The sequence below is a fragment of the Palaemon carinicauda genome, chromosome 1 (assembly GCF_036898095.1).
Source record: "Palaemon carinicauda isolate YSFRI2023 chromosome 1, ASM3689809v2, whole genome shotgun sequence".
In the NCBI taxonomy this organism is placed as follows: domain Eukaryota; kingdom Metazoa; phylum Arthropoda; class Malacostraca; order Decapoda; family Palaemonidae; genus Palaemon; species Palaemon carinicauda.
In genome coordinates this window covers 243,629,621-243,654,193 of record NC_090725.1, presented here as the reverse complement: position 1 = coordinate 243,654,193, position 24,573 = coordinate 243,629,621, and the positions used below count along the sequence as shown (strand labels likewise).

Genomic DNA, 24,573 nt, shown 5'->3' with positions numbered 1-24,573 from the left:
GTTGTGTGAATCATCCCCTCGCCTATCAGGGTACCAGCATTCTCCCCCAGGTAGCATGGTAAGAGGATTGCCAACCCCGGTGTAAGAGGACAAAATTGTGGAATGCTTTGGTATTTTGCATGCCATCCTTGTTCGGGGCCATACTAAGCTTGTGTGGGTTGTTGCAATTTTCTTATATACATTGTCGAAGCAGGTGCCTGGCCCTTCTTCCTGGCATGTCAGTTGCACCTTAGACCCTGTCTGCTCTGCCATGGTTGATTTTAGTCCATTGGAAGTAACTGCACTCCTCTAACTATACAAACCTGAGCACTCTTACCACATTTGTATTTATGTAGGAGACACGCATTCTTTTCACTATCTATCCTGCATCCTTCCCTCAGGTTACATTCTTCTGCGAGCAAATGAGAGGGTTCGAATTGGTACTCACATGAAAGAGCAACCTAGCAGGCAAGTGAGAAGATAGGGACCAGGTAAGAGGATGTGCACCTGAATTTACAGAGAGCGTATACTTTTAAATGTTCTTTTATACGAAGTGTTTTATACTGTAGAATTAAAATTCTCGGAGGGCAAGTTTGGATTATATTAATCCTGAAGGTATAAAACCAGGACACAAGCTCTCCTGGTAAAGAGTGACTTTCAACACCTTAATAGATATTTAGAATGTTAAAGAATCTTTGCACTACAAAATTTCCCCTCACTGCTTAACAAAATTTCCTATTTCAGGTTAAAAAAAACAACTACTGTAACTAACATGATCAACATGTTAAATGTGTTATGATGCCTTTTACAAAACTTGAAAAATCACCAAAAAAACAAGCAACACATTCCATTTTCAATATAGCACAAAAGCTAAACTTTGTGAGAAAATATACAAACCATTTAAAAGATTTGAATTTAACAAACTACGTATTAAAACACTACTACTCAGGAGTTAGAATATCACTTAAATGCATACTTATTGAAAGCAGTAAAATTTATAGCTACTAGAATCATATTCAAAATTGTCAATAAAAAGTTATCTCATACTATACTAAGGACGCAATCACATCACTATTTTAATTAATTTTTCCAGAGAGCATCTAAAATATATAAAAAACTATCAAGTGAAATTATCATGCAAACAAAAATGATTCTACACATAATAGACATACTGCACAGATCAACCACATAAAACAGTACCTTGATAATCCAAAGAGTACATAGTATTGAAGGGTAACAACTGATTGCTGAGTATCTACAATCAGCTCTAGCAAATATGTGACATCATATCAAAGGGCAAAATCTTTAGACTGCATTAGGTAATAAGGAAAGTATAACAAGTAATCAAAACTGAATTATGAAACTAATGCAATATTTGATATTTCATTCCTAAAATACCAGGAGAGAATTCCTGTGACTTGATTTGATAGGATATTGGTGTAATAAATTCCACCTTAATGAAAGAGGATAAAAAAATACTGCCAGTCTTTTTCCAATCTCTCTCCTTAGATTAGCACTACACTACCATACAGTATTTCCACCTAAAAATCCATTAGTGTCACAGACTAATTATATACCCAAGTATCCTGAAACATGACAAGCTTTGTTGAGCAATGTTAAGAAGAGTAATCCAATAAGAGTTGTACATGTTTGGAAACTTGGCACAAAATACTACTTTTCTACATGTCTACCACCTGTATAAAAGTACAGTACCACCTCTCTTTCAAGAAGGACAATACATTAACAAATAAATACTATCAAACAAAATAACATTTTTATTAAAATGAAATACATTTGAGAAATTTCCTTTAAATTTCAAATAAAATTAACCAAAAACAACATTTACTGTATCACTAAGCACGATATTTCATTCTTCTTTTGAGTTTCTGTTGTTTCTTGTCTAGCATTTCTTCCTTAGACTCTTCAGGAGCCTCCTGGAAGATCCAGGGACCAATGAAATTGGTCCATGCCATTTGGAAGCCACGTATTGGTGCCTGGAATGTCAAAATTACTGCAGATGGGCATTTTACTCATTACCTTAATTTATACATATTTTTTTAACCTATCCTTACACACATTGAAACATGAGGCAATAAAGCAAAATTAAATTCTCATGGTACCTTATACCTCTTTTTTTTTTTTAAGCAACAGCAAGAAATATGGCTCTATGAGCTACAAAAGTACCTTTACTCACACATTATGATAGCCTACAACACGAGTAGTTAAGAAGTTTTGACGAAAAAAAACATGACAAATTCGTAGACAATTTGTATTTTTCCTAACAATACAAACCTTAGCTATTTATTAGGGGTATTACTTTCAACGGAGCTGAAATGACAAGCCATTAAAATTTAGCAAGGGTTAACTACCCATACCGCTAGTTAGCGGGGGGGGGGGGGGAGGTAGCTTGCTACCACTCCAACTCACACACCTGTGATTTAGTTCACTTTGCTTGGAGGTAGGACTTCAAGGGGGATAGGGCTGGTGGGCAAGTTTGTATAAATAGCTAAGGTTTGTATAGTTAGGAAAAATACAAATCATCTACGAATTTGTCATTTGTTCCGTAATTGGAATACAAACCACGCTATTTATTAGGGGTGACTCACCCATTATGAAGGGTGGACGTCCCTACCAATCTGGCTTTTGGCTTTACCCCGGGGCTCCTTATCTGAGTATGTTAGTACTAAAAAATAAGGAGTCCCTACACCTCGCTAAAACCTTGCTACGCAAGCTGTGTGTTGAGATATGCTGAAGTGCGACTGTCTAGGTAAAGTTATGCCGAGTCTCTTGTAGGAAAAACTGTTGTACAGTAACCAACACTTTCCCAATACCACCTCACCAGGGTATGGGGACGCAACAGTATTAGCTTAATACTAGGTACACAAGGGAGCATGGTTTACCTGCAGTGGTTTGAGGTCAGTTCATGCAGAGAACCCAGGATGCTGCTTTCCCCACGAGAGGGGAGGAAGAAGAAAAGAATAAGAGCCAGTCAAATCTTTTAATTCACGCAGACTAAAACCGGGTAACAAGTGTCCTCAACCTTCTGCTACTTGTCCAATAAGGAGCTTGAGGTATACAACCAGCTGTTGTGCAGCCACCACCGCACCGATAGAGATTGTATCGAGTTCCTGTGGGTCACGTCTCACAAGAGAAAGTAGCTATGCCCCTGACATCGTGAGTCGTCATGTTGGGCAGGACTCTGGATTCAGGACATAATTGGTGACTCTGTAAATCCAGCAGGGATGATGTTTTGGTGATCCTCCTTTAGTCTCTCACAGTGCTGATGACAAGAGAAGGGACTCGGGTGGGCTGTTGCCATTCTCTTAAGGTAGAGTCTCATACCTTACCCTGGGTACAGTAACGGATGATCTGGACCGTCCGTTACCAAGTGGAGACTTGTGTAGGATCTCTCACCTCTGGAGACTGTGTCTAGCGACATACTCGGGGACGAAACTGAACGTTGCCTTTCGCCCTTCACATTAATGGGCGATGTCAAAAGGGAGACCATGAAGTTCCTTGACTCGTATGGCTGCTGTCAGAGTGTGTAGGAACATTGTCTTCTTGAACCAGGTGAAAATTTGTTGCCTAGTGAAGTGGAACACAAGGAGGTCTCTTTAAAGAGCGGAGAATTTGAACCATGTTCCGAGAGGAAGGTCTCAATTCCAGCTGGGGAAAGGCAAGTTGTAAGTCTGTATGAGCTAGGAAAGGTCTAGTGATGAGAGGATATCCCTTCCTTTCAGTTTGAAGGCGAAGGCTCAAGGTTGAGCGATCGTCTTTACCTGTTGAAACTGGAAAGGGGGTCTTTACCTCTTGCATATACTCGAGGATTCTGCTATTGCTGGAATAGAGGTATCGAGTAGAGAGAGACACTTTCCCATGACACCAACCACACAAGACGTTATACTTCCTAGTAGACTGATGCTGAGGAATTCTTCAGATATCCGGATAACCTTTTAGCAACTTATTGCGAAAAGCCTGTGAGAGAGAGGAGGTACTAGGTAGTCTCCAGGCGTACAATCATAGCAAAGCTATAGCTTGTGGTAGGTGTCGAAGTGGGTTGTCTGTGATGTGGAGAGAGTTCTCTTGGAGACTCTATCAGGAGCTGCAGAAGGTTTGGAAACCGTTCTGTGTAATGCCACAAGAGAGCTATGAGAGTCCTTGAGAGGCTGACCGATGTTCTAGCCTTCTTGAGTGCCCTTCTAAAGACAAAACAGACGAGACCTAAACGTCATTGTTGTACCCACCGTTGTTGGCCTGTTTTTTGCCAGAGAGCCTTGGGGTCTAGGGCTGGGGAGCAAAGGGGGCCAGAGGTGCAGGGGTGTTGCAAACAGATCCCTAGTTGGAGGACCCCGTAAAGTCGTGACTTTGTTGGCTACAAGGTGATCCAAAGACCATTCGGTAAATCTTATCCGAGATGCTGTGCACAGATTGTCGGCGAACACATTCCTCTAGTCTGGAATGAAGCGGGCTGATAGTGGCACAGAACGAACTTTGGCCCATCTTAGTGTTTATACTGTTAGATGGGAAGAGGCTGCGAGCAAGTTCCTTCTTGCTTGTCAATGTGAGCCTCTATGTGATGTGTGGTATTGTCGCCCATCACATCACTGAGTGGTCCATTAGGAACCAATGAGGCTGCTGAAGGACCGGAAAATTGGTCTTCATCTTTTGAGAGATTTAAGTGAAGGTACTTTCGGACTCTGTCAACAGGGCTAGGTCGTGTGGTGCAGCACTACGGTCCCTCCTCTCTTCTTTTGATGTGTTCTAAGCACAGCATCAAGTCCGAGGGGTGGGGAAGGATGAGAAGGTTATACAACTCCGTAGATTCTCGACCGACACCCATGCCTTGAGGTTCGTCCAAACTTCTGGTCCCATGGGGGTCAGAATGTCTGGGGATCGAGGGCCTGATTCCAATCAGACTCAAGTCACTCTGGGATGTCAGTTCTTCTCGTTTGAGAAAGTTTTGTGGAGATTGGTGTCTAGAATCATTCCCAGATACACCAGTCTTCTGAGAGGGAAGTAGGGAAGACTTCTACAGGTTTACCTTGATCACTGGATCTTGGTAAAAAAGACTTCAGAAATTTCGGTGCTAATGCAAGGTTGCCACTGAGTCCGCTAAGGTCAGTCAGTCGTCCCGAAACGGAGGAGACAGAAGCCGATCCTGTGAGACCAGGATGGGTGTAGTGGAAAGACCGAAGCACAGTGTCCTGAACTGGTGTTTCTTGTTTGTCTAGACTGAATCTTCCAACCTTCCTAGTTGGATGGATTGGGCATATAAGTATGTCGTTTAGGTCCGGTGCAAATGAAGACCTGAGGTCTTAGCCCTTGTCCGAACTCCAACATGGTGTGGACATCGACCCAAAGGGACAGCTCCTTGCGGATCCTTTCGCATGGGAGATTGTTGACGCTGGGGTCTTGACTCGTGGCGTAAAGGATCAGACGCGATACCCTGTGTAAGGATTCTTCCCTGACAGAGAATTCCTTTAACTGATAGAAGCAAGGCAATGCTTAACCCTACCATGCGCCCTGATGGGATTGATGATACTCCTTAGAGTAGAATCAGTCTGGCGAATGTTAATCAATGGTTAACGGTTGGGTATCGTGGTTACAGTGCAGTTGGAGAGTGCTCACAAGTAGTCCCCTGTTGACAAGCCGCTGACGAGGGTTGTCGATCATTTGCCGATCACTTTAGTGGATTGGTGTGATGGCGAACAGTCAGCAGTGAGAAGTGTGTTGTATATCTTCTGATCTAAGGAACTACGGCCAGAGGTTGACTAGTAATTAATTCCGAGTCACAAACTGCTGGAGAATTGTCGATAATCAGTGAATCGGCGGTCTGTGAGGCGAAGGTGGTAACTGACAGGCAGATAAAGGCTGTCTGGTCAGTCAGCCAAGGTAGGCTGGCGATAAATGAGTTGGTAATCTGCTTTGAGAACCCTGAGAGACAGCAGAATGGTTTAATGATAGTCAGTTGGTGATGGTAAGCCATTGATGATCAGTGATCGATCGCGGACCGGTGATCGGTGACTAGAGATCAGCAAGCTGACTATGGTCCCTCCTGGTTAGTTTGATGATCGAAGGAACATGAGCTGCCCATCGGTGATCTAGTGATCAGCATGATTGGTTATTGTCTAGCAATCGGGGATCGTTAGTCATTGGAGGGACTAGAGGTCAATGATCAAAGCTAAGCTAGCAATTGGCGATCTGGTGATTGGCAAGCTAGCAATCAGCAAACAGTGAACTAGCCATCAGCAAACAGTGACCTAGCGATCAGTCTGTTGATGTTTTCTTGTTTGTTGACGGTGGTACTGTCAAGAAAAAAAACTTCAGAAGAGACAGAGACCAAGGATTCCCAGTTTTGATTCCCCTTGGAAGATGAAATCTTCGGGATTTTGTATCCTTCTGTGAAGCCTCTTTTCTCTTTTCCCGGTGACCATGTTATGCGTTTGCGGGGAGAGGAATGGGGCAATGGTGACCTGTCCAAAAAGCTTTATTCTTTTTGCCTATTGCGCGAGTGGGCAGGAGAGTACTGGAGCAATGGCACACAGGATGATGCTGGTGCTCAGTTTCTGCTGAAGAGCAGTTTTCGGTGAATGCGGAAAAGAGCGCTGGAGAGCAGGCAAGTGCTGGTGCGCAAGTGAGCGCTCGCTCTTTGGCAAGAGCTGGCGCATTTGTGAGCATTGGATCTGCGAGCACTGGCTCTTTGGCAAGAGCTGGCACATTGGTGAACATTGGATCTGCGAGCACTGGCTCTTTGGCAAGAGCTGGCGCATTGGATCTGGAACCGCAACTGCGCAGGAGAGCGCTGGTCTGGGAGCGCTGGCAAACAGGCAAGCGCTGGTCTGGGAGCGCTGGCTCTTTGTGAAGGGTTGGCGCATTGGCGCTGGATCTGAGAGCGCAAATGAGCAAGAGGGTGCTGGAACTGAGAGCGCAGATGAGCGCTGGCGCGTGGAAGACTGTGGGTGCTGGCGCGCGGAAGACTGTGGGTGCTAGCGCGCAGAAGCAATGGCGCACATGAGAATGCTGGAGCACATGAGAGCGTGGGCGCGTACGAAAGCACTGGCGCGCAGGTGCAGGAGAGTGCTGGGACGCAGGCGCAGGAGATCGTTGGCAAGCAGGAACGATCCACAGAAGAGTCCAGGAACGAAGTCCAAGGACTAACTGCAGCGTAAGGTCGCGCTGGTAGGTCGGCAAGTCAGCTGGCCGGACGACCAGGAACTGGGATGTGCCCTTTGGAGGGGCGAACATCCATTGATGGCGACCGTGAAAGGTCCATAGAAGAGTCCAGGACAGAAGTCCAAGGACTAACTGCAGCGTAAGGTTGCGCTAGTAGGTCGGCAGGTCAGCTGTTAGGACGATCAGGAACCGGGATGTGCCCTTTGGAAGGCGAACATCCACCGACGGCAACCGAGAAAGGTCCACAGAAGAGTCCAAGACCGAAGTCCACGGACTAAGATGCAGCGCAAGGCTGCGCTGGTAGGTCGGCAGGTCAGCTGGCAGGACGAGGCAGGAACTGGGATTAGCCCTTTGGATGGTAGTGATCCTCCGAAGAGAAGTCTCTACGAGTGGCCCCTCTCGCGAACGAGAAAGGTGATCACTTTGCAGGAGAGACTTGCCTAAGACTATGCTCCCCCCCCAAAGGAAGAGAGACTCAGCAAGGGGGGAGTGTCGTCTAGGCGAAGACAACAACAGCATTCAGAGTCTGTGAAGTGATTAAGATACAGGCAGCTCTCCCTCGGAAGGGGGAAACAACCTTTCCTCGAAGATGAAGTGCTGATCAGGTGTTACCATGGGCGTACTTCTGAGAGAAGGGATGACGCCCATGAGGGCCGGTGGATCAGCAAGAGGACTCTCTATGAGTGGCCCCTCTCGCGAACGAGAGGTGATCACTTCGCAGGAGAGACTTGCGTAAGACTATGCTCTGCCCCTGAAGGAAGAGAGACTCAGCAAGCGGGGAGAGTAGTCTAGGCGAAGGCAGCAACAGCAGTTGGAGTCGATGAAGTGATTAAGATGTGGGAAGTTCTCCCTCGGAAGGGAGAAACAACCTCACACCTGCGGAGGAAACTTTTCCTCAGAAGGGAAAGTTGTAAAACCCTGAAGGCGAACTTCCTTGTAGTGTTCTAAGATGATCTGAAGTGCTGATCATGTTGTCACGGGCGTACTTCTAAGAGAAGAGATGACGCCCACGATGACATCCTCTGAGGGACGGCAGTGACAGCAGATTCCCCAGGCATGAACAGAACAGCTCTGCTTCGTCGGCACTCTTAGACGAACGAAGAAAACTGCAAAGCTAACAGAGAAAAATAAAATAAATTATGAAACAGAAAAATCCCTAGGGAGGAACTCCGAAGAGGACCACCGAGGGAACAACATAAAATAAGTATTGCGCCCTCCTTTCCCCAGTCGACATCAGCTAAGCATATTCATTAATAGTGAGAACCACTGATCCTCCGAAGGGAAGTGTTCCCCAGGAAGAAGAAGCTGAAAAGTTAAAATTATAAACAATTATAATTTCACTAAAATAATTGAGAAAAACAATCAGAAGCGCAACCTAACCCCCGAACGGGAAAGGGGCTCCCCCCATTAGTTCACTGTCGTTGAAAGGTGAACGACCTTGAGAAGAGAAAGACCGTAGTCAATCTCTGAGAGGCCACACTCCCTTCACTCAGTAATCCATGTTTCCCGTAGGAAAAGGGGAAAAGGGGAAGACAACAGTTGAATGAGGAGGGTACAGACGATGACGATTCCCTTGCGGCAGCCGAGTCAACGGATATATGCCGACATGAAGACTGATGGACCAGAGAGGGAGAGGTCGTTCCCCACGAAGGGAAGTGTCCTGGCCTTGCGCAAGTGTCATAAGAACCTGTCGTATATGTATCAGACGCAGAGCATAAACACTGAAAAGGAAACTTACAACATTTCCATACATAAATATATATATATATATATATATATATATATATACATACGTATACATAAACATTACAAATGTTTTTATATACGTGTATATATATATATATATATATATATATATATATATATACAGTGATACCTCGGTAGTCGAACGACTCTATACTCGAACAATTCGGAGTTCGACCAAAATTTTCGAGAAATTTTTGCTGCGGTGCTCGACCAAAAATTCGGTACTCGACCAGCCGAACACGTGACGACCGCATGGGCTTTGTGATGATCGCGCCATCTCGGCCACTCTCGCTTGTTCGGGAAGCATCAGTTCTCTCGAGAGCGTCACTCAGACAACGCGCGATCAGCATTCGTTGTGATTTAGTGATTTTCAGTGCTTTTAATTGCTTTTTTAGCTTTCATAATGAGTCCCAAGAAAGTAATGAGTGTTAAGGGGAAGGAGAAGAGGAAAACAGTGCGAACAACGATCGAGTTGAAGAAGGAAATTATAGCGAAATATGAGAATGGTGTACGAGTGTCCGATTTAGCGGTAGAATACGGAATGGCGAAGTCGACCATTTCTACGTTTTTAAAGCATAAAGAAATGATTAAGAAGGCGAATGTTGCAACGGGAGTTACGGCGGTAACTAAGCAAAGGCCACAAGTGATTGAGGAGATGGAAAAGTTGCTTTTAATATTTATTAAAGAAAAACAGTTGGCCGGGGAAAGTGTTAGTGAAGCGTTCATTTGTGAAAAAGCGTTGCATATCTATGAAGAATTAGTGAAGAAAAGTCCGAGTACCAGTGAAAGTGATTCATTTACATTTAAAGCGAGCAGGGGTTGGTTTGAAAAGTTTCGTAATAGAACAGGTATTCATCGTGTTACTAGGCATGGGGAGGCAGCTAGTTCGGATCAAATTGCAGCCGATAAATACGTGGGGGAATTCGATCGGTACATAAATGAACAAAATTTGATCGCACAACAAGTCTTTAATTGTGATGAGACTGGGTTATTTTGGAAGAAAATGCCAGCCAATACGTACATTACCAAGGACGAGACGAAGATGCCAGGTCACAAGCCAATGAAAGATAGGCTAACATTGTTGCTGTGTGCAAATGCAAGTGGCGATTGCAAGATCAAACCCTTGTTAGTGTACCACTCGGACAACCCCCGGGTGTTCAAACGAAATAATATTTGTAAAAGTGCACTACCAGTTATGTGGCGCTCGAACACTAAATCTTGGGTCACAAGACAATTCTTTACTGAGTGGATAAACGAAGTGTTTGCCCCCCAGGTTAAGGCTTACCTCATTGAAAAGAGCTTGCCAATGAAATGTCTTCTGGTTATGGACAATGCTCCTGCACATCCTCCAGGTCTCGAGGATGACTTGAAAGAAGAATACAGCTTTATCAAAATCAAATTCTTGCCCCCCAATACTACTCCCATACTCCAGCCCATGGACCAACAGGTCATTTCAAACTTCAAAAAACTCTATACCAAGGCCCTTTTCAGAAAGTGTTTTGAAGTGACCAGTGACACGAAGTTGACCCTAAAGGAATTCTGGAAGGAACACTTCAGCATCCTCAACTCTGTTAACATGATTGACCAAGCTTGGCGAGGTGTGACCTATAGGACATTGAACTCTGCCTGGCGTAAGCTGTGGCCATCATGTGTCACAGAGAGGGAGTTTGAAGGTTTCCAACCAGAGGCGGGTCCAAGCACTGCTACCCCTGTAATTTCTGATGACACTGATGTCGTTGAGGAAATTGTTGTCATGGGCAGGAGTTTGGGGCTTGAGGTCGACAAGGATGATATTGATGAGCTTGTAGAAAGCCATTCTACCGAGTTGACTGTGGAGGAATTGTTGCACCTGCAACAACAACAGCAGCAGGATCTGATTGTGGAGCAGGAATCTTCAGAAGAGGATGAGGTAAGGGAGGATGTTCCAAGTTCTCTCATCAATGAAATTTGTTCCAAGTGGGCAGATGTGCAGGCTTTTGCTGAAAAATACCACCCAGAAATTGCAGTAGCAAACCGGGCAGTGCATATGTTTAATGATAGTGTCATGTATCATTTTCGAAGAATACTGCAGAGGAGGAAGAAACAATTAACAATAGACCAGTTTTTCACAAAAGAAAAGAAAGCTGCTACATCAAAGCCTGTTTCTCCTCCAAAGAAGAGACAAAGAAGAGAAGAAACCCCTGAAATAGATCTGCCCACCCTTTCATTGGAGAGAGAAACAACTCCTGAAGGAGAACTACCCCGCCACATCATGGAAAGGGACTCTCCTTCCAAGCAGTAACCTCCCCCTTCCATCCTCTCCACATCCATCCCTGTATGCCATCGAACCGCTGCTCAAAGGTATGTTCACTACAGTACAGAAAATGGTTTAAAATTGTTTTATTTTAGTACAGTAAATGGTTTAAAATTGTTTTATAGGATTTTCTGACCAATTTCATACACATTTAGATAATTATTGTTGTTTAGGTACACGTTTTATTAATATTTTGGGCCTGTTCGAGTGCTTGGGAACGGAATAGAATATATACCATTATTTCTTATGGGGAAAAAAAATTCGGTACTCGAACAAATCGGAGGTCGAACACGGATCTCGAACGGATTATGGTCGAGTACCGAGGTATCACTGTATATATATATATATATATATATACATAAGAAAAAGTAAGTTAAAAGACAAAAATTAATGGCAGTCCATAATAGGCAAGGAGGAAGAGCGGAAACAACCGCTCTCCATCCGAGCCAAAAGTAAAGTGAACTAAATCCCAGGTGTGTGAATGGGAGTGGTTGCAAGAGCTAATCCCCCTACCCTCTGCTAACTAGTGGTGTGGGTAGTTAACCCTCGCTAAATTTTAATGGCTCGTCATTTCAGCTCCACCTAAAGTAGTACCCCTAATAAATAGCGTGGTTTGTATTCCAGTTACGGAACAATTTTATTCTAAGAGGTGACAAGCCTCAACGAAAGAACATCCTTAAATGTTAATGAGCAACTATCTCTTACTCTAAACAGAAGAGAAGTACAAAGGTTAATTGGGGGGATATTTGTATCCCCACATTGAACACAGGCATATGAATACATTACATTAACGCAACCTCCTTTAGAAATGCTAATATGATATCCCAAACCGGAAGTACACAACTTTAAAACTAAATATTTTGAAAAAAAATCATTGATTAAAATTAATTGATTTAATGGCTCTAACTTTCCACACTGCAAACAAAGTATTTATGTGCTTTTTCCTTTCATTACAAGTTACTCCACTATCAGCATCATTATAACCATCAGGTCTCAGGGTATAAAACAATGAAGATATTCATTACGGAAAAAATTGCTTGAAGCTATAAAACTCAAGATTCAGACCAGTTGACTGAGAAAATTTGGCAATCAAGCTCCAAGCACTCTTTGGATATTCTACCAAAGTCTTACCTTAGCACAAAAACTATTGAAGATAAGACTTATAACACTAGTTATTGCATAGCTTTATGTTTATTAATCAAGTTTCCACTGATATATAATTTTACCCACTTTGTAAAATTTTCACTTAAGTAAAAAAGAAAATAAAAATGGTAATAATTGGACATAAAATACATCCAATGATACCACATGGAATAGAAATGTCATATGAAAAATAAGTTCAATAGATCTCAAAGAGTTAATCTACTCTAATGCAATCTATGTGCAATTAAGTGTAGCAGTGTTCAGTGTTTACACTGTATAGTAAAGATGAAGCATTAACTTGAAAGATGAAAAAAACTCCTAAAGGCCATGCAATGTTTTGAAGAAAAATTAAAAAAGTTTTAAATCTCTAAGCAAAGCTTTCATTTGTCTTTTAATTTGCATAAAAGTAATTCTGTGATGACATTTGACAATATAAAGTATCAACTTCCAAGTGATAGTCTTCTATTTTATCGATGGGGTATGAGTGAGGTACTACATTTCATCCCTATTTACATTACTGCTATACTGAGGTTACTTTATCGACTTTTATATATAAAATTTAATCACTGTGCAAATTATTGAGATTATAGAAAATAAAAATTAATTACTTAATGGTAGTAGGTTGGCTAGGTCACTAGCCACCCATTAAAATACTACCACTAGAGTTATGGGGTCCTTTGACTGGCCAAACAGTACTACATTGGATCCTTCTCTCTGGTTACAGTTCACTTTCCTTTTGCCTACACATACACCAAATAGTCTGGCCTATTCTTTACATATTCTCCTCTGTACTCATACACCTTACAACACTGAAATTACCGAACAATTATTCTTCACCAAAGGGGTTTAGTACTACACTGTAATTGATCAGTGGCTACTTTCCTCTTGGTAAGGGTAGAAGAGACTCTCTAGCTATGGTAAGCAGCTCTTCTAGAAGGACACTCCTAAATATAACCATTATTCTCTAGTCTTGGGTAGTGCCAAAGCCTCTGTACCATGGTCTTCCACTGTCTTGGGTTAGAGTTCTCTTGCTTGGGGGTACACTCGGGCACACTATTCTATCTAATTTTTCTTCCTCTTGTTTTGTTAAAGTTTTTATAGTTTATATAAGAATTATCTATTTAATATTGTTACTGTTCTTAAAATATTTTTTCGTGGCTTCATTTCCTCACGTTGCTATTTTCCCTCTTGGGGCCCCTGGGCTTATAGCATCCTGCTTTTCTAACTAGGGTTGTAACTTAGCAAGTAATAATAATAATTATGACACTACTGATCCAGTTAGATGATATAAAACTACAAATTTTAAAAATAATTTTTTAGTTTTTGTAGCTAGACATTTAAAAGGGGGTTTACTTCAGAGCTGTTTGGCTACGGCCAGAATTAAGGAAATCGTGGGATTCTGGTAACATCATATGGTTGCCAGCATCCCACCTGAGCAGAGTAGGAGCAGCTGAGTCAGCAGGCCTTGCATTACTTTCTCATGGTCAAGACTTGAGGGGTGGATGAGGTGGGACATTTAAAATAAATGATTCAGGTTTGTATAGCCAGGAAAAATACAAATCATTTGTCATTGAAAAAGTCTTCCTTAGGAGGGAGGAAGTCTCAGTGGAATATAGGGAGCCTGCTACATTGTTCACCTAAAAAATAATAATAGACAATCTTGACCGGCTCATATGAGAGGCAAGGTCGAAATGTCAACCTCATAAATAAAAGGTGAGTGACTGAGTCTCAGCCCCAGCAAGCTTGTGAAAACATATGAACAATTTTTAAAAATCATATGTTCAAACTTAAAAATAAGTAATATTCTATGCTAACACTCCTAAGGAAGTGATGTTCAGAAGAGAAGAAGAAAGAAATAATTCATTCAGTTCTCATACACACTTATACTGAGAATAACTGATGATTGTGAAAAAGAATTAGTTGTCCAGCAAAAGCATAAGTTTCAGACTATTTGTTGTGTAGCCACCACTGGGATCAAAGAGAAAGTATCCAGTGATCTGTGGGTGCAGTCTCTGAAGTAATGTGCAGTGAAAGTGGTTTGTCTCTTCCAAACATCTGCACAAAGAACCTGAGCTACTAAGTGGTTCTTGCAGATTGCTATGGTTGCAGCAACACCACATATATAAGCTATAAGGGGGGCCATAGTTGGCACTTCTCCCAAAGATTTATAAGCTTTAAGTATGACTTCACGTAACCAAAAGGATGTGGTTTTTCCAGTTATTCCCTCATTTCGACTTTTGTTGACAAACAAGTTAGAGATGGACAGATATAAGGGAGCAGTTCTTTTAAGGTAACAACAAACTTCCCTTATGGGACAAAGTAAAAAGACAGTCTGGATCATCAGTTACCTCCTTGACCGTAGAGATGGTGAGGTCAAATCTTTTATCGTTAATTAATGGATTTTGAGTCTTGTAAATAAATTCTGGAACAAAAGAGAATGACAGATCTTTCAATCCCTTGGAGTGTACAACATGATACGATAGGCCATGTAACTTGCTCACTCTCTTTGAAGAGGCTTTAACGCTAGATGGAAGACCGTCTTGAGAGTAAGATCTTGATCTGAAGCTTTGTGAAGAGGTTCGTAAGATGCAATTTTAAGGGAACTCCGAACCTTAATCACACTCCAAGGTGGGCAAGACTGCTCAAAACTCTTCATCAATAATGAGAGTTCCCAAAAGGAGGAGAGATCAATTCCCTTCAGTTTGAAAACCTGGCTTAAGGCTAAGCAATCGCCTTTTACTATACCGTAGTGATAGAGAACCCTCTTCTTCTGTGGGAAAACTATAAATTTCACAATCAGTGGAATAGTAACCTTGAGTGGAGCAATACTACTACTACGACACCTGCAGAAATTTTACCATCTTGCCTGACAACCTGCTGTGGAGGACTTTTCAGAGGTAACCTGAAAATTGTTTTGCAGTCGGTCTCAAAAAGCCTTTCTTTCAGAGGTACTGGATAACCACCAACCGTGAAGATAGGCAGTGAGCTGCTTCATGAAACTTTTTCACATGAGGCTGACTTAGAAGATTTGGCCAATCTGCAAAAACCAATGGAACTTCTATGAGATATAGAAGACCTGGGTACCACTTTTATGTTATTGATGACCTGATTTTATTCAACACCTGACCATCAGGTAGAAAGGAGGAAAGGCATAAATATCCATTCCATCCCACATGATGAAATGCATCCTCCATTACTGCAGCTTGGTCTGGAACTGGGGAACAATAAACAAGGAGTTTGTTGTTCATAAGGGTGGCATACAGTATATGTTTATAATTGGGGAACCCTACAAAGCCAGGAGACTCATTGCCATTTGAGGATTCAAAGACCATTCTGAACTAACTATTGTCTGTAGTTGGCTCAGATTGCCTGATACTACTTCCTCTTCCCTGGAATGAACTATGCTGAAAGCTAAAAGGCATTTACTTGGACCCAATATTGTACTCCCACTGCTAGCTGGCATAGCAGATGGGATACAAAGCCCACCAGTTTGTTGATATAAAAAATCCCAGTTTGTTGATATGTCACTACAGTTGTGTTGTCGCTCATTAACACTAATAGGAGACCTTTGATTGTCTCGGAAAACTGAAGTAATGATAAGTAAGTTGCCTTCAACTCTAAGTAATTTATGTGGAAGGACTTGTCGTCTTCCTGTAACCATGTACAGTATTTGAAATCTGGTCCTTCCTTAAATCGGCTCCCCAGCCTTGGCGAGAGGCATCTGAAAAAAGAAGATACTCTGGAGTTAGAACCTGTAGGAGATAATCTGGCAAGCAGATTCTTCTCCTTTAGCCACCAAGAGAGGTCTGTCTTCAGATCTTGAGGATCTTCAAAAGAGCTGATGGGAGATCTGCTATCTGTGACCATTAGCTCCATAGTGTCCTCTGCTGAGAAAAGATGCATCCTCCCAAAGGGTACTACTGTATTTTCTCTAGGGAGGATAGATAACCCAGGAGCTTCTGCTATGGGTGAGCTGGAAGGAAATCCTTTACCAAAAAAAGAAGTGCAACCTATCTCAACCTCTGGATCCTGTCTGAAGATGAATGTACTCTGACTTGGGCCGATTCTACTGTATATCCACGCCAAAGTACTGTATGCAGCGCTGAGAAACTAGGCTTGACTTCTAGTATAGCTGCACCCCACCTTTTGACAAAAATAAAGTAAGAGGTCCCTGTGATGAATGAGCTGTGATCCTGACTTTGTTAGAAGCAGCTAGTTGTCCAGGTACCTTGTCTTATTCTCACGGTGTGTGCCCATGAGGAAACCACACGGAAGAGTATAACACCTTGGATTGGTACAATTTCTTTCTGAAAATGAAACAAATACTTCCATGACCTTGGATAGACAGGGATTTGGAAGTAAGCACCCCTCAGGTCTATGGTCAGCAGGAAATAGTTCTTTCTGATGACTTGAATTACTTGACGTCTCTCTCTTGAACCTTATGTGGAGCACAAACTGGTTCAACCAGGAAATGTCTATGACAGGTTTCCAGCCTCCCGTCAGTTTCTCTACGAGAAAGATTTTACTTAAGAAACCTGAAGACCTGTCTAAGGCTTCCTCTATAGCACTCTTCCTGAGCATTTGAGACACCTCTTCCTCTAGCATGATCTTCTTGAGATCCCTTCATATAAAAGGACAGGATCGTCGGAGTTAGAGTTTGTGGAGGGCAATAGTGTGCGAATGGGATGCAATACCCCGAGCGAAGTACTTACTTCAACTGCCCATGGATCCACCCACGAAGAACTGCCACCAAGTCCAACAAACTTGCAGGCATTCACGCACCAGTGGTAAATTGGGGGACATGCCTTCCCTAATGGAAACCTCTGCCCCTTCGGTTAGATATACAGTATCCTCTGGAAAGAAAGGAAGCTGCTATATCCTGTCTTTTAAAGAAGGAATTATTTTCGGGCTCGAATTTTATCTGTTTGAAAGGAGATGGTCTACGAGTTTGACGAGGAGTTAGAAAATGCCAAGCCGCAGACCTTTTTAAGAAAGAAGACTAGCTGTTCTTCTAAAATATTTCCACCAATGCTGTTACTTCTGCATGTGAAAAAGTGTAGGAAGATCTATAATGTTGAGTTTCTTGGGTAAAGAGCTTCCCTCTGTGTTATTTGTTTAGTACATTTGGCAAGTACTGCATTTCTTCTATTAACGATGTAGGTACCCCAAAAGGAAGCTGTCTGGTAAAGAACAAACTACTGTACAGGGTTTTCACCCCTGAACATGCTAATTCTTCATAATGCTTTTTAATTTCAGCATCACTAATGTCCCCTGAAATGACAGAAAGTGATACGACTCATAACCATTGGGTGAGCCAGGAACATACTTAGAATACTGACATGGCTGCACCCTTAATAATCTGCAGCTCAGGAGCTGGATATAAGGATTGAGATGAGGAAATTCCTCACCCCAGGTTCCCAGAGTCAACTTTGCGATGTCTGAGTCAATCAGAAGAGGGCTTGGGTATGCCTCAGAATTCTTATAAATTTTTTTTTTTCTGAATCTGTCAAGTGTTTATTAAACCATTCTGAAGTGTCTTTTGCCTGATTTGACAATGGTATGTTGAACTCATAGTGCATACTCTGATGCACTTGAAAAATTGTCAATAGTACAACTCCTACCTGATAGTTGAGAACTCAGTGGTTTGCCAAGCTTATGTAAAGACCTAACCAGGCTCCTAATTTTCAAAATGTGGGAGACCTCTCCACGACCTGATGTTAGGACTTCTAACGGGGGAGCCCTGGAGTACATCTACTGTTGTCTCTGTAATTTGCTCAGGAGAGTCCTCGATCGTGACCACAGTCAGATCAGGACCTCCAGTACTCTGACTTATTACGAAAGTACTTGGCTTTTGTTTCAGGAAAGGTCGTGTATTCATCACTCTGCCAAAAATATCTTTCCTCTCTCGCCTGAGGCCTGAAGAGCGAAATGAAACAATAGGCCCAGACAGAGGAGGGGTCCAATCAAAATGAGTGCGAGACTCATGGGCATAATGTGAGGGAGAAGGGAGAGAGGGTTTCCTCTTCTCTGAACTAGCAGCCTTTAGGGAAGAAAAGGATTGATTTTGTGTATCTCACCGAGAACATTTATATCTCTACATTGAATAACATGGCAGGAGTTGACATCCGTCTCTTAGTGGAAGACCTCTCAAAAATCAATGGTTGATGTGACACTAGGAAATGACGGGTAGGGCTCAGCTGCCTGTTTCCTCTCAAAACTCTCTGCTAGTCTGAGACTTAGATTTAAAATCACCTTTATCTACTTTAACTGATCTAGGGACAAGCATAGCATAAGCTAACAGTATTTCCCTGGTTTTAGTTCATTGAAAGTGAATGAGAAAGAGCAACATATCCATCCCTCAGAGGCTATGTATATACAGTAGAGGTGCACCTCTACAATTAAAATCACTACTATGTACTCCACATCCAACGCCAGCATCAGATTTGGAGCCATCAGTATATATAAAGTCGATCCCCTATGTTCTGCAACATGTTCCATAAAAAGAGACCTTGATTCTAAGTCAGTCATATTTTTCTTAATTCCAATAAAGTACTTACAAAAAAATACCTCTGGTAATTTCCATGGAGGGGTTGATGATACCTTGAATGGAAGCACCTTAATTCTAATTATATCCAGATTGTTTAATTTTTTTCACACGAAATCCATAAGGTTGAGGAGATTTTGGGTGCAACTCAAAGAATGTTGAGTGCCTTACAAGGCTTGCAGTCTGAAAGGCAAAGAATTAGGGAGTCTTTGCAATCTAAACCAATACCAAATAATAGAGGACATTTGGTAAAGGTCTAGAGGCAACTCCCCAGCATCAACCAGGAGACTTGTGATAGGCGAGGTTCTAAACGCTCCTGTGGACAATCTAATACCTGCATGATGTATAGAATCTAATATTTTTAACCAGCTTGGGGTGGCTGAGGAGTATAATTTGCATCCATAACTAATTTTGGATAAAATCCAGGCCTTGTATAATTTTAAAATAGTATTGCGGTCTGCCCCCATGATGTATGGGACAATACTTTTAAAAGATTCAGAGCCTCAAGACATTTTACTTTTAATGCTTCTAAGTGTGAAACTCATGTAAGCCTACAATCAAATATCAACCCTAAAAATTTAGCTTCAATTGCACATGGGATCCATTGACCTTTGATGTATATATCTGGGTCTGGATGTACTGTACTCCCCGGATACGACAGAAATGGACAATTGTAGTTTTATCTAATGAGAACCTAAACCCATTCATATCAGCCCACTGGATAATTTTGTCAATAGAGTGTTGTATTTTTCTCTCAACCATTGCCATTCTAGTTCCAGCAAATGATATGGAGAGATCATCCACAAATAATGTTGCGAGAACATCCCGTGGAATGACTGAGGATATCCTATTAATTGCTAGTGCAAAAAGGGTTACATTTAGCACACTACCCTAAGGAACTCCTCCTTCCTGGCATTTACTCTCTGATAGAGTTTCCCCAATTCTCACTTGAAAAACTCTATGTGAAAGAAATGACTGAATAAATAGTGTTCTACTGTTAATGGAGGAAACAAATGACATCCAAGACTGGCGCCTAGCTTCTTTCAGGGTACAACAGAACTCTGCTCTACATTTCTTGTATATGACTAAATTCGCCTCAGTACAGCGCATGCGCAATCGAGTTAAAGACTTTCTTGTGGCTCAGTGCAGGGCAGTTAGTTCTGATGACCACCAGGGGACTGGTCGTCGTCTGAATATCCCTGTTGTTTTGGGAATGTAATTGACTCCTGCTGTGTGAAGAGTTCCATTAAGTAAGTCTATGACATCTTCAACACTTTCAAACTGTTCTGCATTTCCTTCAATTTCACTTAGCTCCCGAAATCTATCCCAGGTGACTTATCAAGATTCCATCGAGGCGATCTCTGTAAAGGTGGACCATTGTTGGTGTTTATAATAACTGGTGCATGATCACTAGTATGCCAATCATCTAATGTTCGGCAATTAAAATCTAGAAAACAGTTGGAGCTTGCAACTGATTGGTCAATGCAGGACAAGGTACCTATCTGAACATGAATGTGTGTAGGCTCTCCTGTATTAAGAAGTCCTACATCTTTATTCTCCAAAATTGATGATATAATATTACCCCTTGCGTTTGCCAAAACATCACCCCATAAAGGATGTCTACTATTAAAATCTAGTAAGAGAAAAGGTTGTGAGAGTTGTTTAATCACCTTTACTATATTATCATATGAGATGTTATCATTTGGAGGCAAGTAAAGACAACAGCTTGTGTATTTACTCCCTATATCAATCTGTACAAGATATTTGGGGAAAATCTCGACGAACGTATATAAGACTTCCCCCATGGCTCCCTGCTCGTTGATCATATGGTGTCCTATAGCTAACATACTCTCGAGGACAAGGAGTATTAGCATAGAGCTTGCTTTCTTGTAGACATACAGTTATAGGGGAGTACTCACGTATGAGGAGCTTAAGTTGTTCATATTTCGCCCTTAAACCCTGGCAATTCCATTGCAGAATGGAAGAAAAACTATGGTTTATTTTTTGGAAGACACCTATGATGAAGTCTTCCCATTGGCAATGTTTGATATAACAATATTAACCCCGTGTTATCTCTAGAGAGGATCTTGATATAGAGGGTTATGTGTTCGTCTTTTTCTTTGTGTCCTTTTGATCTAATTGTTAAGGAGGATGGTGGACCTCTACTTGAATTTCTGATTTGTTCAATTCACCTTCCAGTTGATCAGAAACATAAGCAGACAAGACATCATATTCATTTGAAGTAGTGACTTTAATGTTTCTTATGGTAGGAGCTGAGAGAAATGGAGGTCTCTCTCTTTTTTTATTAAAAGGTTGCGATCTGTCAGGTTTTTGCACCTTCCCCACTACAGGTTCACCAGGTAAATTGGTTTCAAGTGAAACCTCCATCAGATCAGGCAAGGACACGGCCTGAGAGAGGTTTTTACTATTGTTTAGAATGGGAGTAGATGGTTTTTGAATACCTTTCAGATCTTTAAGTATCTGTTTAGATTTTTCTACAATTTCTGGATATAAATTTTCGATGGGACTTTCAACCTCTTTAATTACTTTCATATGTTTCTTTATATTAGAAGTGGGAATATAAATTTCGACTCTGTGCTTTGGCAAGTTTTTCTTCAGATCCATTGAAAAAAGCCAAGCAGCCTTAATAACATTTGGTAATCTACATTGATCAAATGTTATAATCAAAGTAGCAAGAGGAATACGTTGTTCTCCAACTCTCTTTCTCATTCTGACTACTTTTACTACTCCTTGACTTTTCAGTTCATCCTCAATTTCTTTTTCCTCTATATCCAGCAATTCTGGAGCACATATCACACCTCTACTCTGGTTGAAAGTAGGGTGCGAAATGCATTTTACACTGTGACCATCCAATGTTGTAAGTGTTTTTAACCTTTCACCTTGTAATGAGGATAGTGTCTCTATCAAGAGACTTCCATTTCCCTGGGTTAGAATTTTTGGCTGCCCTCCACATAAAGTGACTATTTCCCAGTTAGCTTTAAAACATTTACACGCTCATTTCTTACGTTTTCAAATTCTAAGATGAAAAATTTTTCATAATTCACTACTTTATAGCGATCAGGTAATACTTCTACTTTTCTATATTTTTCAGTACTGTCATCATTTCTCACTCTCTCTCGTCCTCTTCTCTAGTATTTTCTTATCATTTTTTACATAACGCATATAAGTTTCCAACATTACAATATTAGAACCTGAGTTGGAGCTGTCTGTACCGAGGTCCATGTTTGTATTTTCCAGGTCGTCAACAGAGGGGTGGGTTTTTTTTGGTAAGAGCAAACCGGGTTATCCACCTCTTATCGGAGGATGTCAGTCCTCCTATCCCATGTGACCAAACACCAGAAAAGGCTTCAGCAGGGACCAGTCCTCTATTAAGGTGGGCGTACACTGGTCAGTGGGGGTGGTTAGCCCCTCCCACCGGCGACTCCAATGCCTGGCGTCACCCATTACCCACAAATATGGGTGACTTAAAACCGGATCACTGGAGCCCGACTCTTAACAGACTTGGTCTGCGCCCAATGGGGTCTGCCAGAGGGTGATGGCGTCTAAATTGGCACAGGTTGAGATGAAATGCCGTCCATCCCACACTGCCAAATCCAGAGAAGCAACCAAAGCATAATCAAACAAGCCAAATTCGTCAACAAGTTCAAGCCCAAAAGAAAGAGATGGGAGAAAAAAAAGAAATAACCAAAAGGAAAAAAGAAAGTGCTGACTGATTTAGTTGGATCAACAGTTGGGCACCGAGGTCCAGTGGGAAAGTAGTTCCCACTGTTCATTAGAGCCCAGCTGCTAATCCGTATGCCCCCATCCTCATCAAGGCTTCAGCATCTGGGAGGGTACCCAAGTGTCCTTCTCCTAGAAGATATGCTTGCCATAGCTAAAGAATCTCTATTACCTTTACCAAGAGGAAAGTGGCCACTGAACAATTACAGTAAAATAGTTAACGTTCAGCTGAGCTCCACAAGGCACTTCAAACGTTCAGCTTGGCTCCACAAGGCACTAGAAGAGCTGGAAGACCCAGACCTACATGGCTGAGGATTATGAAGTGCGAAGTAGGAGATTATGAATAGAGAAGTATTGAATTAAAAGCTCAAGATAGAGACTACTGGCGAAATCTAACCGAGGCCCTTTGAGTTAATAGGCGTAGGAGATGATAAGTTAACCCCTTGAGTAAAAAAGAATTGTTTAGTCATTCCAATGTTGTCAGGTGCAGGAGAACAGAGGAGAATATGTAAGGAATAGGCCAGACTATTCAGTGTATGTGTAGGCAAAGGAACAATGAACCGTAACCAGAGAGAAGGATCTAATGTAGTACTGTCTGGCCAGTCAAAGGACCCCATAACTATCTAGTGGTAGTTTCTCAACAGGTGGCTGGTGCTCCAGCCAACCTACTACCTACAAATAAGATGAAGTTGTATATGGGAGTTTGACAACCCTCAAACACCCCAGTAATAACATACAAATACTGACACTCTCCAGACATACAATATAAGCCTATAATTACCATTGATATGTAATAAATAAATTAATTTGAATGCACTTTCTTTAATAAATGAACATTATAAGATAATGGTTTTTTTTGGTGGTCAGTCAGCTGATGACTCGCCAATGCCATATACATGCAACCATGCCAACTGATGGTATCCAAGTAATTGCTTATGCTGTATTTATCTATTATCTCATATTTTGTTGATATTTTGTAATAAATCAGTTTTTTGTTAATGAATTCATTGCATGGATTCCAAAATTATAGAGATAATTGTTGCTGAACATAAACTTGAAAAAACATCTCACTGAAAATTGAGTGCAGTGTTACCAAGTTAGCTGTAAACTAACAAGACCTAGAGTCACACAAGCAACAGAAAAATATATTCCAACTTGTGAAATTTCTAAAGAATTCTTTATTTGACCAATAATTGATTTTGTATAAAAATTTCTATATGATGAATTTGGGAAATATCACTGGAATTTTACTTCTCTACCAAAATTTGATCAGAAGCATTTAACAACACTGCTTTCAAGTAAACAAACACTTGAAAACATTGTTACAATGGTAGCAACTACAACTGGTTTAGTGGTTTTTTATATGAAAATGTAATAAAACTGGGTTAACAGGTGTACAACTAATCAATATTTACCTATCACATTTCATTATACACCCCAAATACGAAAATTTTCTGTGCCAGCCAAGAAATCACACTGTAGAATCGCCGACTAGGAATTGCATCTATGATAGGTTGTAAAATCCTCAATTTCTTTTTTTCCAAAAATTTCTTAGCACTTGTAGCACTTTATGACATGGGAAATACATTGCTTCATTTGTACACTAATTCTCCACTAATATGTTTTTGTTTTTACCTTGATATTTAGGTAATACAAAAAGGGTCCAAAAATGCACAGGATTTGCCAAGGTAAAGCCTACAAATAAAAGAATCCATCCTTTCAAAGGTAAATGTATTCATTAATAAATATAAACTTGGTAATACTTAGATAAAAAATAATCACATAAAAGAATAAACTACATATATATGAATTTCCTTTGCACGAAATCAAGTGGAGTCTTAAGCAACTAGTTGATTGATTGACAAGCCAATACAGTATTGTAGATATGTTTGATCCCCAAACAAAGCATGATTGGGGGTGGAAACAACCAAGTAATAGAGTTGTTACCTTAGCA

At 41.4% G+C, this 24,573-nt stretch overlaps 1 protein-coding gene and 1 non-coding gene across 2 annotated transcripts in view; both read right to left on the bottom strand.

Moving 5' to 3' along the window:
- Nucleotides 1–91: 91 nt before the first annotated feature.
- On the bottom strand, nt 92–195 carry LOC137659136 (U6 spliceosomal RNA). The gene has a single exon (XR_011047466.1). It is a non-coding gene; the product is annotated as a U6 spliceosomal RNA (small nuclear RNA).
- A 546-nt stretch (nt 196–741) lies between these two features.
- Nucleotides 742–24,573, bottom strand: part of LOC137654634 (transmembrane protein 208) — a 73,201-nt gene continuing 49,369 nt past the window's right edge. Inside the window, exon 5 of the mRNA XM_068388439.1 lies at nt 742–1,973. Within this exon, the coding sequence (XP_068244540.1) occupies nt 1,833–1,973 (141 nt within the window). The 3' untranslated portion in view covers nt 742–1,832. The remainder of the gene's footprint in view (nt 1,974–24,573) is intronic.